The 14,050-nt window shown below is 39.7% G+C and overlaps 1 protein-coding gene across 2 annotated transcripts; it reads left to right on the forward strand.

Annotated features, from left to right (window-relative positions):
- The first annotated feature begins 1,603 nt into the window (after positions 1-1,603).
- Positions 1,604-5,688, forward strand: LOC104445014. Of its 2 annotated transcripts, XM_010058807.3 has the most exons (7): positions 1,604-1,872; positions 2,952-3,352; positions 3,473-3,549; positions 3,649-3,685; positions 3,846-4,008; positions 4,789-5,170; positions 5,293-5,688. In XM_010058807.3, the coding sequence occupies exons 2-7, from the start codon at positions 2,992-2,994 to the stop codon at positions 5,431-5,433; spliced, it is 1,161 nt and encodes a 386-aa protein (XP_010057109.2). In that variant the 5' UTR covers positions 1,604-1,872; positions 2,952-2,991; the 3' UTR covers positions 5,434-5,688. The 2 variants fall into 2 exon arrangements, with proteins under 2 accessions (XP_010057109.2, XP_018728583.2); XM_018873038.2 differs by lacking the exon at positions 1,604-1,872 and having other exon boundaries at positions 2,861-3,352.
- The last annotated feature ends 8,362 nt before the right edge of the window (positions 5,689-14,050 follow it).

The raw sequence follows: 14,050 nt of genomic DNA on the forward strand, positions 1-14,050 counted from the left end.
CTCAATCTATTTGAAGAAAAAAACAAAGCCTGGATTGTCACGGTGACAACGACGGCATTTTCTTGGAGGTCAAACAGTTAAGATAGTCACAAGAGGAAAGACAAAATTAAATTACATGCATGAGGCTTCTTAGTCTTTTGCGACGGTCGTACAAGACCAAATCAATCCCGATTGCTACGATAGCTTAGACGACTTTCAATTGCTCGTTTTTCATAACTTGTGACCAGAGTGATGATGATCAATAGTAGTCTGATCGATTCATGGTTGATCCAATCTATTGGACTTAATCTAGATTTATGCAAATGAGGAAAGTTCAAAGTAGTCACATGAAGACCAAAAAGAATTGTTGCATCTGCAAACATTTATTTTGGGGTTTTATTGCATCATGAAAAGGAACAAGTGAAGGTTCATTCATCATTGATTTCTTCGGATGTATTTAGTTCAACATTTTTAAGGGTTTTTTGCCTCCAAAATTCTTTAGGGAAATACTGAATTGTTTGACAACTATTTTAAAGTAACTTTTAAGTAAAAAACAGTATTGAAAAGACTAAAAATCAATGTTAGTAGGGATTAGTATTGAGCTTTTAGCATTTAATCAAATGCTAAAACTCATTTTTTTCCAAAACTACCCTTATCTATTCTTCAAATTTCTGTTTTTGCCCTTGTAATTTTTTTTAAATGCTTTTAAAAAAAATCAAAAAAAATATATATATATTTTAAAAAAGACAAAACCCTTCGCCATTGAGCTAGATTTGGCGTCGATGGTCATCGGTCATTAGGCGATCTCCAAAGGGTCATACAACCATGACAAGGGTCACCAAAGGTCACACGACCTCGGGTGACCTAGGCGGCGTGCGACACAAGCGACTTGCCTGGATCTTGTGACCTCAAGCGACTTGCTTGGATCTTGTGACCTCAAGCGACCCTTGCTTGAGGCTACAAGACCTAGGTGGCGATTGCTCGGGTCATGCACCGCATTTGGTTGTGCAACCCTCATTGAGGGTTGCCCAAGGTTGGGTGGCCTCCGGCGGCCCTCGCTAGGTTGCTCGACCCTCGTCGGATGTCGCCCGACCTCGAGCAACCTTCACCGATGGTCGCCAATGCTAGATTTGGCTTGCTGATGGCCGTAGTCCTTTGCCAAATCGATGAAGGGTTTGGTCTTTTTTTTTTTTAAAAAATTATATATATTTGATTTTTTTAGTATTATTGTCAAAATTTATATTAAAAAGCTATATACATTATTTTTTTCAATTTTAAATAAATAAAAATTAAAAAACTAATATTACTCATCTAAAGAGCTCTTCAAATGTGTTTTTTTTACCATATAGCATTTTCTCATAGTTGTTTCTCAAAGCATAGTTTACCAAATAGTTTTTGTATTTATTTAAAGTCCTTAAGGTTAAACTATTTTGCATTTTCGCAATGGACTTTCTAAATATTGAACTAAACACACCTTTCGTGGCATGAGAGGAAGGGTCTTACAATAAGTTGGAATATCTGAATATGGAAATGACTTCAACCGCAACAGCTTCATTAATGAAAAGAATAAGAACCCAAATACCATATTCTCTCTCTCCCTCCCTCCCTCCCTCCCTCTCTCTCTCTCTCTCTCCCTGTCGCTCTCTCTCTTCCTTTGTTGTCCATTGCTAAGATATTCAAGCACAAATCAGATGCTTCTTCATATTACACCTACCAAATATAAATGTGGCGTCTAGGATGTTAATAAATCTTCGAAGAAGGATAAATCAGAAGAGAGGAATACACGAGGAATCTGCAGCGAGGGGCACAGGGCGATACCGCGAAGATAAGTGGCTTGTCTGTATCGCATGGAGATAATCTGTGTTGAGGTTCCTCCCTTTTCACTCCATATAGGTGTGCTTTTCTTGCCAAAGCAGAATTTCCAATTTCTCAAGATATAGCACCCCGATCATCACTCTTACTGATTCCCTTGATCTAGTTCAGCACCTGATCTTTCTCTCTCTCACACACATACAAACACACAGAGCAAGGTTTTTCTAGGCGCATACGGGCTAGTTTTGACTTCTAGCAACCCCAATACATATCTTCGTTACAGGAAAAGGCATACTCTTGTAGTCTTCAATGACCTTTGCTGTTTTTGTCAGAGTTTGGTAGTGTCGACACACAACAAACCCAACTGTCACTCCGAAAAAGGGGGAAAATAGTCACGGTTGACAAGTTAGTGAGATGCATGTGATTACCAAAGATCTCCTGAACGAGGGTTTTAGTTCCCTCTCAGATATATTCCTATAATGGTAGCATTATAGGATGCTGTTCGTACCTAAATGACTTCAATTGTAGTAGGTTTCAGATTTTTGCTTTGTACAACCATCCATCATTTCCATCTCTATAACTTGAATACTGTTCAGTTCAACAATTAATGTTGTCTCTTCATGGGTCTGGAAACAAAATTTTGAAAGCCAGTCCGAGGTAATTACCCTGAATGATGAGTGAAATTTTTTATTTGGAGTATAAGTATGGCATTCTTTCACCTAAAGTAAATGATTCCAAACTGCTTCCGTTGATGCGGGTGGCTGATGAACTTTAGGCAAAATAATTGCCCGTTATATGATTCAACAGATTAGGTTTAAAGAGCAGTGATTTCTTTTGGTTAGCCAGCAACCTAAATTAATGTTCTCTTTTTTTAGAATTAAAACATTGAGAAATTTCACTATGCTGGAAAATGTAGACTCTTGAATATATATGTATGTTATAGACGGAGTTTCTTTAATTAAAATACCAATGCTAGGTCATCAACTTGCTTTTCAAGTGTTTAACCTTTGTTTCTTTTTTTTTTTTTTTTTTTTTTTGTTTCTCTGTGACCAAAAGGCTGCCAAAAATGTGTCAATGAGGTTCCAATAAGTACAATTGTTCTTTTGTTCCTAAATTCTGGTCAACTACTTCCTCCTTTTTTCCCCTCCTTGCTACTGCAGAAACTTATAAAGAAGAAGCGGTTTTTGTTAGCACTCGACTATGAGAGAAACCATGAGGAGCCTAGAGAGTACAGAGGATCACCAAGAAAAGAGTGAGGAAAAAGGTGAAAAATCATCACCAGCCGTTTCTTCTCAGAAGCTCTCATCCTTTGACTTGAACGAAGAAGCGACCTTTGATGAGCATGATAGCCCTGCCGAGTTTGATGACCTCATTTCTGATGAAGATGACAACAGTAGCATTAGAGAAGCTGAAGATAAGCCTGGAAATAGGAATGCTGAGTCTGCTGAAACTATGAAAGCAGTGCGACAATATGTGAGATCGAAGATGCCTCGGCTACGATGGACACCCCAGCTACATTACTCCTTTGTCCGAGCCGTGGAAAGGCTTGGAGGACAAGAAAGTGAACTCCTGCCCCTTCATTCTCTAATTGAAAATTTCTTTTTTCCTTTCCATTGTGCAAGAAAAATGGAGATGTATATTATCAATTTCCGCTTGGAATTACCCGATTTTTGTTGGTCAGGGGCCACTCCAAAGTCGGTTCTTCAGCAAATGAATGTGAAGGGACTCAGCATTAACCATGTCAAGAGTCACTTGCAGGTCTATAGCTTAGTATTTGACTACCAACTTTCGTTGATTCAAACCTTATAACTGTTCCTCATTTCATTTTGTCATATTGAGCATGCAACTTGAATGCAGATGTATCGAAGCAGGAAGCTTGATGAGGTCGGACAAGGTGAATTATCACACAATATATTAACATTAAGTAATCTATCATTACAGTAGAACTGCAGCCGATAAAAGTCGAACTTCATTGTTCTAAAATGTATAATTTTCCCAAGATCTTCTACTAAGACACCTAAGACATCTGTATTTTAACATTTTTCTTTTTGCAGTATTGCATGGTTATGGATTGACACGATTAAGAGACAACAATATCATTAGAAAGATTCATCAAATGACTGGTCCTGACCATCACTTCAGAATGGAGAACGGAAGAATTGTTCTCGCTAGAAACCATTGTGGAGACAGCAATTATTCGGATTCAGACTTTTCAAGGTATCTGTATTCAAAAGCTATTATTACTGCAGCATAACAAAATGCATTATGCATGTTCTCACTTTGATCCTGGTTAGATGGTATCAATGCCAATTTTGTAACGGAAATCTCAATTATTAAACTCAACAGTAAGTCTCTCTGATCAGGAAGGACCATAGTATAGTACGTCATTGCCCTATTTATGTCACTCTTGTGACTGTTTCTCTCTTCTAAGTGCCAAAAGTTAGAGAATTTCTTTCCCATTTGAAGATCAAATGTGGTGATTTGAATCAGCCTTCCTATAAATTGAAACATTCTTGATTTGAGGAGCATTATCTCTGTTAAAAATTTAAATGTGCGCGGAAGCATGGTATAAATTGTATTTGATAGAAGATGGATAAGGGTAGGCTATTTCGAGAAGGTTTATGGGATAAAGATAGTTTCATTGATTTATAAAGATTATTTTATGATAATTGAAGGATGCGTTGATGGTGGAGCTACATAACGTGGACTTTGTGGTCAGCTCCACACAAAACATAGAGCACTTGCTCTTTCATATAGGCTGCCAAAGTCGGTGGAGGAAGTCTCCACTATCTACTATTATTTTATGGTAACAAAAGATGGAGGTTCTATAAAAGATAAGAGATGGCGTGGATGTCTTCATACAAGTTGGCAGCTTGTTGGTTGTCTTTTCATTGTTTGTTTCTCACGTCCATTGGAGTTATCTGTATTGGACTAGAGAAGTGCATGTCAGAAATTGGATCACAAATTCCAACAATTTCACATCTCTCTCTCTTATAGGCAGTTACCATTGGCCTTTGACGAGCAAGCTTTAAGAGCACAAACTCTATTTCCTCGCTGGAATAAGTTGATGGCTATGAAGCAAATCTATCCAATTGATAAATACACGAAATTCGGCCCGATGAGACCTGCTCGGTTTCTCGAGGAAAAGAGGTGGCCTCCGGAAAGAGCAATTACAAATCAATGGAAAAATGAAAAGATTTCAACCAGCATTTGGGCTAACAGCCATTCACAACCGCATCATCACACTCATTTTAATGTACAGTGCATCGAGCGAAAGTCACGTGGAGTTAATGCTGGGGTATACAACTCCGACATGTTTGATCCGATTCTCAAATCCAACAAATTCGAGCTGAAGTTAGAGCCTTCACGTCAGATTGAGGTAATGTCCTCTTGAAAAATTCTTAATGCATCATTATGCTATTATTAGTTATCTAGCTCTTTTAATTTTGTTATTTGTGTTATTAAATCTTTGCTTAACTGTATTATCTATTCTTAATTCAGCTAAACCAACAGAGTGTGTCAAGGGGCAAGGAATGGTTGATTGATTTGCAGCCGAGGCTAAGCCAAGGGCTTGGAGATATTGATGAGCAGACTAAATATAGGAGCCACCAAGAGATCTGCACAAAGCTGGGTCTTTCTTGATTCCTTCTGTTCGAAGATCTCTCAAACTTAGGAGTTATATGGAGAATTGCCAGGAGAAAATAATTCTAGTCAAGTAAAACTTATAACCAAAGTGAAAGATGTCATGAGTACTTGAAATGGATCTCATCTACTTAAGGTGAATCTTGAAAGGGTGAGAGTCTTTTAAGTGCTTAATTTGTTTAGTCTCAACGGTTATATGGTACTGCACCCCTGTGGATTGTCCAGTTGTTTTTCAGATTTTTGTTTGTCATTATAGAGAGGATAAAGATAGTTATATTTGTCATATTTTATTAATTTTAAATCTGAAAAAGGTCAAATAAAATTAAAAGTATTCTCATTACTTGAATAAATATTTGATAAACTTAACTAATTAAAAAATTAAATTAAATTGAAAATTAAAAATTTTATATTAATGAAAGTTGTAGAAATATCAAGCTAACTAAAAGTATATGTTTGGAAGTATAGCTTAATTGGTGCAAGAGCAGGAGAATCATTGAGAAGCATTGATCGTTTGATAATGATGTCTTGGGCGACAACCATCTCGCTGATGAAGATATGAAGGCGTAGGCCATTTTGACAACAATAAGCAGTCTATTGTGACCTCTTTTTCGGCACCTAATCGCGTGGGCGCCGGTGGAGGCTAATGCCACGCTAAGTCTATTAGGCTTAGCCTGGGCTCTCCAAAGTCTACCAATTCACGATTTATTGTTCGAATTTTTAACCAAATCTATTAGGCTTAGCCCAGGCTCTCCCAAGCCTACCAATTCATGACTTTTGGTTAGAATTTTTAAAAATGAGTCGTCACTAATCAATTTGGGGTGAGTCAATTAGAAACTCAAGTGAAATATTGGGAGAAATAGTTCACTCTTGCGCAACAAGAAAAACTAGGATCGAGGACTTGATTACACTAATTAATCACTAATGCCCTTTCGATATCTAATCTTGTTTAAACCCTAAGACTTTTTGGATTTTCAAGAATTTTTCTATGCATTTGTGGAGAAAAAATATATTTTGGTCTTTTTCTATTCTTTTAACATAAAAAGCACTCTTGGATTTTTGATCTTTTTTGAAAATATAAATCATTTTTTGACTTTTTCTAATTTTTGAGAAAATGTAAAATATTTTGGATTTTTCTGAAAATATTTTTTTATTATTAAAATATTATTATATAATAATATACATTATAAAAAGGGACTCGGGTCGGATTCCTAGGTTGGGACCGACCCAGTTCGCTAAAGCTAGGGGCTCGGAATGGGCCTTAAGTGCGGGCTCGGCCTAGAACTCTTTTTTTTTTTTAAAATTAAAACCCACAATTTAAAAGAAAGACAAAACGGGCCCGCATCTTCCAGGCCCGCACAAGATTAGCTCACACGCAAACGGGCCCAGTCAGCCCGAGCCAATGAAGCCCTAGCCCAAACAACGACCCACGCCCAACCTAGTTTGGGGACCAAACCCTACCCATCCGTGACCCGTGTCTGACCCGGATCACGACACGGCATTGCATTCACAAACCCGACTCCCCCGTGCCCCTAACTCTTAACGATTTGTGGTGGAGGCGAATGAGCTTGTCTGGTTTGAGTTTGGGCCTCCGCTAGTATTGTCTTAGCCACCCCTAAGTTGGCAAGTTGGCCTTCCCCTGGCCAGCCACCACAACTGACCATCATCGCCGGTCACTGCAAATCCAGCCGTGGCCGCCACACTCGTTCGGGAATTTTGTTGAACACCTGGAGGACGCCGACTAGGAGGAGAGAAACCAAACCACTCAAGGTTGAGATTGCGTTGGGACTCAAGGTGGATAACGTGCAAAAATCTGGGCAGCTGGAGGACGTACGGTTAGGGCCAAAACTCGCATGAGGCGAATGGCTGCGAGTTCCGGTCCAATGACCCTAAGACATAGAGAAATAAAAAGAAACCCTAGCTCACCAAGGAAGAAACGTGGCGATGGGTCACTGGACCGTGATGTAGGTACGGTGGCTAGCAACGTCACAACCCCCAGATCTGGTTTTCTTCACCCACAATCTCTCTCAAACCGCGAAACCCTCGCTTGACCCGCCTCTCTCTCTTGGGTTCACTCACTCGCCGGCCTCCCCTGATGTCTCTCAGGGGGTTCGTTTAAGCTCGTTGCCCTAATTTCTTTTCCCTCGTGGCTTGCTTGCTCTTTGAGCTTCCTTTGAAGTCTTTCCAGGGAAGTTCTCTAAGGTCGCTCGTTGTCGATGGAGATCACAACCCGCCTATTTATAGGTGAGGAGGGTCTGGTCGACGGAGGAGCATTGGCTGCCGATCCTCGGCTTGCCAACCGGATTCTCTTGGCCAAACCAGGTGTCACATCCCTTCTTTTTCACCGAGGTGTGCTCGGCATTGAAGGTGGGCATTGATGGCATCTGAGAAACATCCCCTCTGTCGTTGGCCTACTCCCCTTTTGGCCATAGGTGTCCTATGTGCGAGTTGTAGAGGCGGAGGAAGAAGACAAGAAAGAGGGGGCCGGGCCAAGAAGAAGAAGAGAAGGAGTGGGCCTTGGGCCCGTGTGGGGGGGAGGAGGAGGAAAAAGGGCTGGGTGTGAAGCCTAGCCCCAGTGACTTCCCCCTTTTTCTTTTAGTAAATTATCCGAAAAAGTGAAAAATAAGTAACAAAAAAAGGAAAATAAAGATTAACGGATGCAAATAAAAACTAAGACTTATTAATTGATGCACGGAATATTTTTATTAGGGTCAAATTGATCCCTAATTTTCTATGCAAATTAATTTTAAATATTTAGTTAAAATTTGGGTGTCAACAAATGCCCCTCTTTAAAGGTGAGTTTGCAAAGGTTATTCAAAAACGAATTGGTACCTAAATTTTGTCCATGCACATGTAGTAGATTATATCTTATTTTGGACCAAGTGTTCGTATGCCAAAAAAAAAAAAAAAGCAATATAACATTATACATACTAAGGCAGATAATGGGATACTTGTAGTTACTTACCAAGAACGAGTGAGATAGGGCGCGAATCTCAAGTTTGGCAAGTATCAAGGTATCGTCTTATTTGATGACGTGAGGAAGTTTCTTTTCCAAGACCCGAACCTTTCTTTGATCGCCTTGATGAGAAATTGATTTTTCAAGACTCGAACTATTCTTCGGTCGCTTGTTAGAGCAATAAGTTGTTTGTCTAAGACCTGAACCTTTCTTCGATCACCTCAATGGGAAATTACCTTTCTAGGATCCGAACTTTTCTTCGGTTGCTTGTTAGAGCTATAAGTTGTTTACCTGACCTTTCTTGGGGATGCACCAACCTTTTTCGGGACATTAGCTTGTTGGGTGCCTGACCTTTCTCTAGGACATCGGTTGATTACCCGACCTTTCTTGGGAATGCGCCGACCTTTCTCAAGGCATTTGTTTGTTGGGTGCCTAATCTTTGTCAAGGACATCGATTGGTTACCCGACTTTTCTTGGGAGATGCGCCGACCTTTCTCGGGCCATTTGTTTGTTGAATGCCTGATCTTTGTAAAAAACACCGGTTGATTACCCAACTTTTTTTGGGGGTGCGCCGACTTTCTCGGGGCATTTGTTTGTTGATACCTAAACATTTGCAGGCATTGAAAGAGTACCTAAACATTCACAAGTACAAACCTGGAGGATACCTAGACATTTGCAGGCATCAAAAGAGTACTTGGATGATCACAAGTACTAAAACCCGGAGGATACGTGGCCATTCGCAGGCATCAAATGGGTACTTGGATGATCACAAGTACTAAACCCTGGGGGATAGCTGGACATTCGCAGGCATCGAAGGAGTACTTGGACAATTGCAAGCCTTAAGTACTTGGGAATGTCTCTCACATCCTGGTAATATAAATTTCAAATGTAGAACAAGGCTTACTTGAATGTCCCTAGGCACTCAAAAGGGCTGGAACACCTGGGTAGCCACAGGTATACAAAGCAATGGAATACTTGGATAATCACAAGTATTTAATGATACGATCTAGGACCACTTAGGTAGGTCCAAGTGTCATGATGATAAGAGAGTACACCCAGGTAATCGTAGGCACCCAAAGTAATGGAATACTTGAACTGCTACTAGTATTCAATGATATAATTTGAAGACAACTCGGGCAAGTCGAGCGTCATGGAAAGGGAGTACCTGAACGGTGGCAGGTATTTGAAGACAATGGGATACTTGAGCAGTTACTAGTATCCATACCATGAGGACAACTTGAACAGGTCGAGTGTCCATAATAGGGAATACCTGGATAGTGGCAGATACTCAAGGACAATAGGATCCTTGGACAGTTGCAAGCATCGAAACTCTAGAGAAAACTCGAATAAGTTGAGTGTCGATAAGAGAGTACCTAGACAATGGTAGGTACTGAAAGACAAAGAGATACTTGGATAGTTACAAGCATCCAAACTCTAAAGATAACTCGAATAGATTGAGTGTCGATAAGAGGGAGTACTTAAATAGTGTTAGGTATTCAAAGATAATGGGATACTTGGACAGGCGCAAGCATCCAAACTCTGAAGACAACTCGAATAGGTCAAGTGTCGATAAGAGACAGAGTACTTGGACAGTGGCAGGTACTTAATGACAAAAGGGATAAGGATATGCTTACCTGGCGATATCTCTGATCTATGAGAGTATGTTTGTTATACACAATATGCACACACGATTGTATATGCTGTAGATTCATGAATTTAAATGTGATTTATGCATGACAATTTTGTCAGTTTTGCATCATTTGAGTTCCGCTGGGGAAAATTTTGAAAGATAACCTTCATTCAAAATGTAGATGTCTTGAACATGCCAGATGAGAGACTTTTAGTCTGAAAGGACTTTCCGCTCACTCTCATGGAAAATGTTGTTTTATTGCAAGGTTTATAAGGACCACACCATCTCACTGTTATCATGTCAGCAGGGGTCCAAGTATTCTCGCAAAGCGGTACGATTTTACCAATCTAAGAGGTCTTTGCCAGGACCGTAATGTAGGCTTGGTCAACGACTTATGAAAGGGGACCATCAAGGTCAAGGCTTATGAAAGAAATGCCGCATGATCATCTCCACGTTTACAAGTCAAGAACCCTGCAAAGAGATAGAATAATCTTGCCCGTACTTCTTCGAACGATGCTTATAAACATAGAAATCTTACGTTAATTGAAGTGTCCTATTTTGAAGAGACTTTTATATTGGGACACAATGTAGGCTTGATTCATGTGTAAAAGGGTGAGAGTTGGTGATTGCCTTGGCACTGTTACCAATCTTTCTTCTCACTATTAGATGGAGGTTCTATTAATTGAATCGCAACAACATCTTCACTTGGGAATACAAATGGCTATATTTTTTGTTTGAGAGCATCGGCCTTGCTTTTTATCAGGCACGCTACTTTTTCATGCTCTTAATTTTTTAAATTCCAATTTTCTCATTTATGAGCATTGATATTGTTTTTACTATGTACACTGCTTTTTCATGCTCCTAGTTCAAATAAAACATTGCTATTAGACTCTTGAGTCTTCATCTTCAGTTGGAGCTCCGGATTATGTTGCTTGAATGTCAGTAACTTTTTCTTTGCCTCAATGTGAGGGTGAAATTACAAACTCAATTGGGTTGTACAACAAATACAAGTGTATTGGGTAGAGAAAGAATCGTTCTTCGTCATTCTAGGGCACTTAAATTATCATGCGTGTTCATATGCAATAAAGACACCCAAAGATTGATGCAAGTGCAAGAAAATTTCTATCCCCTTTCTCACCTTGTGATGCCACCTCACCTCCCTCCGATTTGCCTCAGTATGGGTTGGTTCTTGACAGGGGTATGAAAGAAACTTTACAAGTGTTTAGGACTCAAAGGGGGTAAGCAATGGATAACTTGTAGTGTTTAGGGTAGATAAATGAAGTGCCCTTTATTACATTGATTGTCATACCATTCGCGAGAGAACCCTGTACCTTGTAGACATTGAATTTTCTACACTCATCTCACACGTGTATATATAGGGAACTGTGTGTAGGACATGGCTTGCCTTTCATCATCCTGATGCACCTCATTTAGCATGCTCAATCAATCTCATATCCTTCATTCAGCTGTCTATTTTGATAATCCTCAGTGAAATCAGTAATTTAGATAGACAAAAATATTATGCATAATCCATTTTGAAAAAGCATGGAGCATTTTAAACATAGGGGAGTTTGTACAAATAATTGAATTTACTCAAAAAAATTTACTAAGCATTAGAGGTATTTATTTAACATAATTGTATTTACAATTATGTTAAATTTTGAACATCAAATGGGTTCACAAATGGGTGTCCACGAATTGCCCTTATTCAATAGGGAGATGGCACATGAATGATTTGCTAGGGTTAGGAATCCGATCATTGATTTGACGGGCATCTCTACTTTTGCCCCTGCAGAAAAGAAGATGCAAAGATAGATAAATTAAGTAGGGCCAAAATCAAATGTGAGTTAAGGCTTGAAGGATTTTTGTCATTTGTTTGGCAATACTTGGGACACCATTTCGCTTAGGAGAGTTTGTCATGCCTCTCACTAATTTGTTATCTATGCCTTTGACGATCAGGTGGTCTTTTGCATATGGTAACTAGTCGCTACTTTTGAGGATTGAACCCTAGTTACATTTGGACCACTTCAATCCCCATTCCACCAGGCTAAGGTACTAGTAGTGTTCATAGAGCACTTCTTTTTTATCTAGCCAAATTGGCTCCTGAACGACATGTCTTTTCGCACCCAGTTAGGTGAATTTGACCATTATCGATTTACTCAAATTAATTTACTGAGTTTGTTGCTTGAATTCCAATGCTTCCTCAAATTTTGGTGATTAACGTTTTAGTTTGTCATTCTTCTTTGTCAAGTTGGCCAAATGCATTTTCATGATGGTGTAAAAACATCACTCATATGAGGGGTGCATAGGCATTTTCATTCAGATAGGGAAATGCTTAGTAATGCCAGACAATGAGCATTTATGCCCTTTCGGGAGAAGATCTTTCAAGGATAATACTTTTTACAACATTGAAATTGACTAGTTTGGAGAATTCCCGACCATCCATTTTAGTTAGGATCAAGGCTCCTCCGGGAGTATCTTCTTTATCACATAGGGACCCTTGTAGTTTGGGGCAAACTTTCCTTCAGGCTCTAGAAAGATTGTCAATGTCTTTCTTAAGACTAGCTCGTTTACCTTAAAGTGCCTGGGTCACACATTTTGATTGAACAATCGAGCTACCCTCTAGTGGTAACACTAACCGTGACAAAGGGCTTTTTGTCATTTTTCGTTGATCATATTCAATTGCTTGAGCCTTTGTTGTGTCCATTCTCTCTCGAACAACCTTGCCTGGGACAAAATTCGCAGGGAAGGGATTTCTACCTCCACAAACAAGACTGCCTCCATGCCGTAGACTAGGGAAAATGGGTTGCCTCAGTGGAAGTTCGAATCGATGTTCGATATGCTGTTAGTGCGAAGGGTAACCTCTCATGCCAATTGTGGTAGTTTTCAGCCGTCTTGGTTAAGATTTTTTGATGTTCTTGTTAGCTGCCTCCACATCTCCATTCATTTGTGGACAGTAGGGGGACGAGTTTAGATGTCGGATTTTGAACTAAAAAACAATTGATCAATTGATTTGTTGTTCAAGTTCGACCTATTATCAGTGACAATAGTTTCTAGTATGCCATAGCGGCGATTATGTCACACCTGATGAACTTTATAATGTTTCATGCAGTTACGCTCGTATAGGACGCGGCCTTGATCCATTTTGAGAAGTAGTTGATTGCAACCAAGATGAATCGGTGCATGTTTGATGCCTTTGGATTGATTAGGCTAATCACGTCAATGCCCCACATTGAAAATGGCCATGGCTCAGATAGTTGGTGCAATTCGGTTGGAGAGATATTTATCTTGTCCCCGTGAATTTGACAACGGTGACAACTTTGCACATGTTGGGCACAATTGCTCTCTTAGGGGGCCAGTAATAACCCATCCTCATTATTTTCTTGGCTAGCATGTGCCCATTCATGTGTATGCCACACACTCTCTCGTGCATTTCTTGCATTATTTGTGTGGCTTCAGTTGTATCCACACATCTTAGCAAGACTGAGTCATAGGATCTCTTGTACAAATTTTCACCACTGATGAAAAACTTCGAAGCCATTTTCATTAGGTATTTTCAATCAGCGGGAATGCTTCTTTTAGGAAACTCCTGCTTCTGAACGTATTTCATGATATCATAATACCAGAGCTTCCTGTCGGGTTCTTTAGTTACAGTCATGTAGTGGGCCTGTCTTGCCAGGACTTCAATCTTCAAAGGCTCCACCTCTAATCCCTTTGTCACTTGCAACATAGATGATAACGTTGCTAATGCATCAGCGAACTGGTTACGAGATTTAGGTAGGTATTCAAACAAGATGTCTTGGAATTCTTCCACCAATCCTTCTAAGTAGTCATGATAAGGCACGAGTTTGGTGTGTCTTGTCTTCCATTCGCCCACAGTCTGAAGGATAATTAAGGCAGAGTCACCAAACACTTTTATTTTTGTCACTTCCATTCCAATAGCCACTTGTAGGCTGATGATGAATGCTTCGTACTCGGCTATATTGTTGGTGCATGGGAATATCAACTTTGCCTCTTCGGGGATATCAAAACTG

The sequence above is a fragment of the Eucalyptus grandis genome, chromosome 5 (genome assembly GCF_016545825.1).
Source record: "Eucalyptus grandis isolate ANBG69807.140 chromosome 5, ASM1654582v1, whole genome shotgun sequence".
Lineage (NCBI taxonomy): Eukaryota > Viridiplantae > Streptophyta > Magnoliopsida > Myrtales > Myrtaceae > Eucalyptus > Eucalyptus grandis.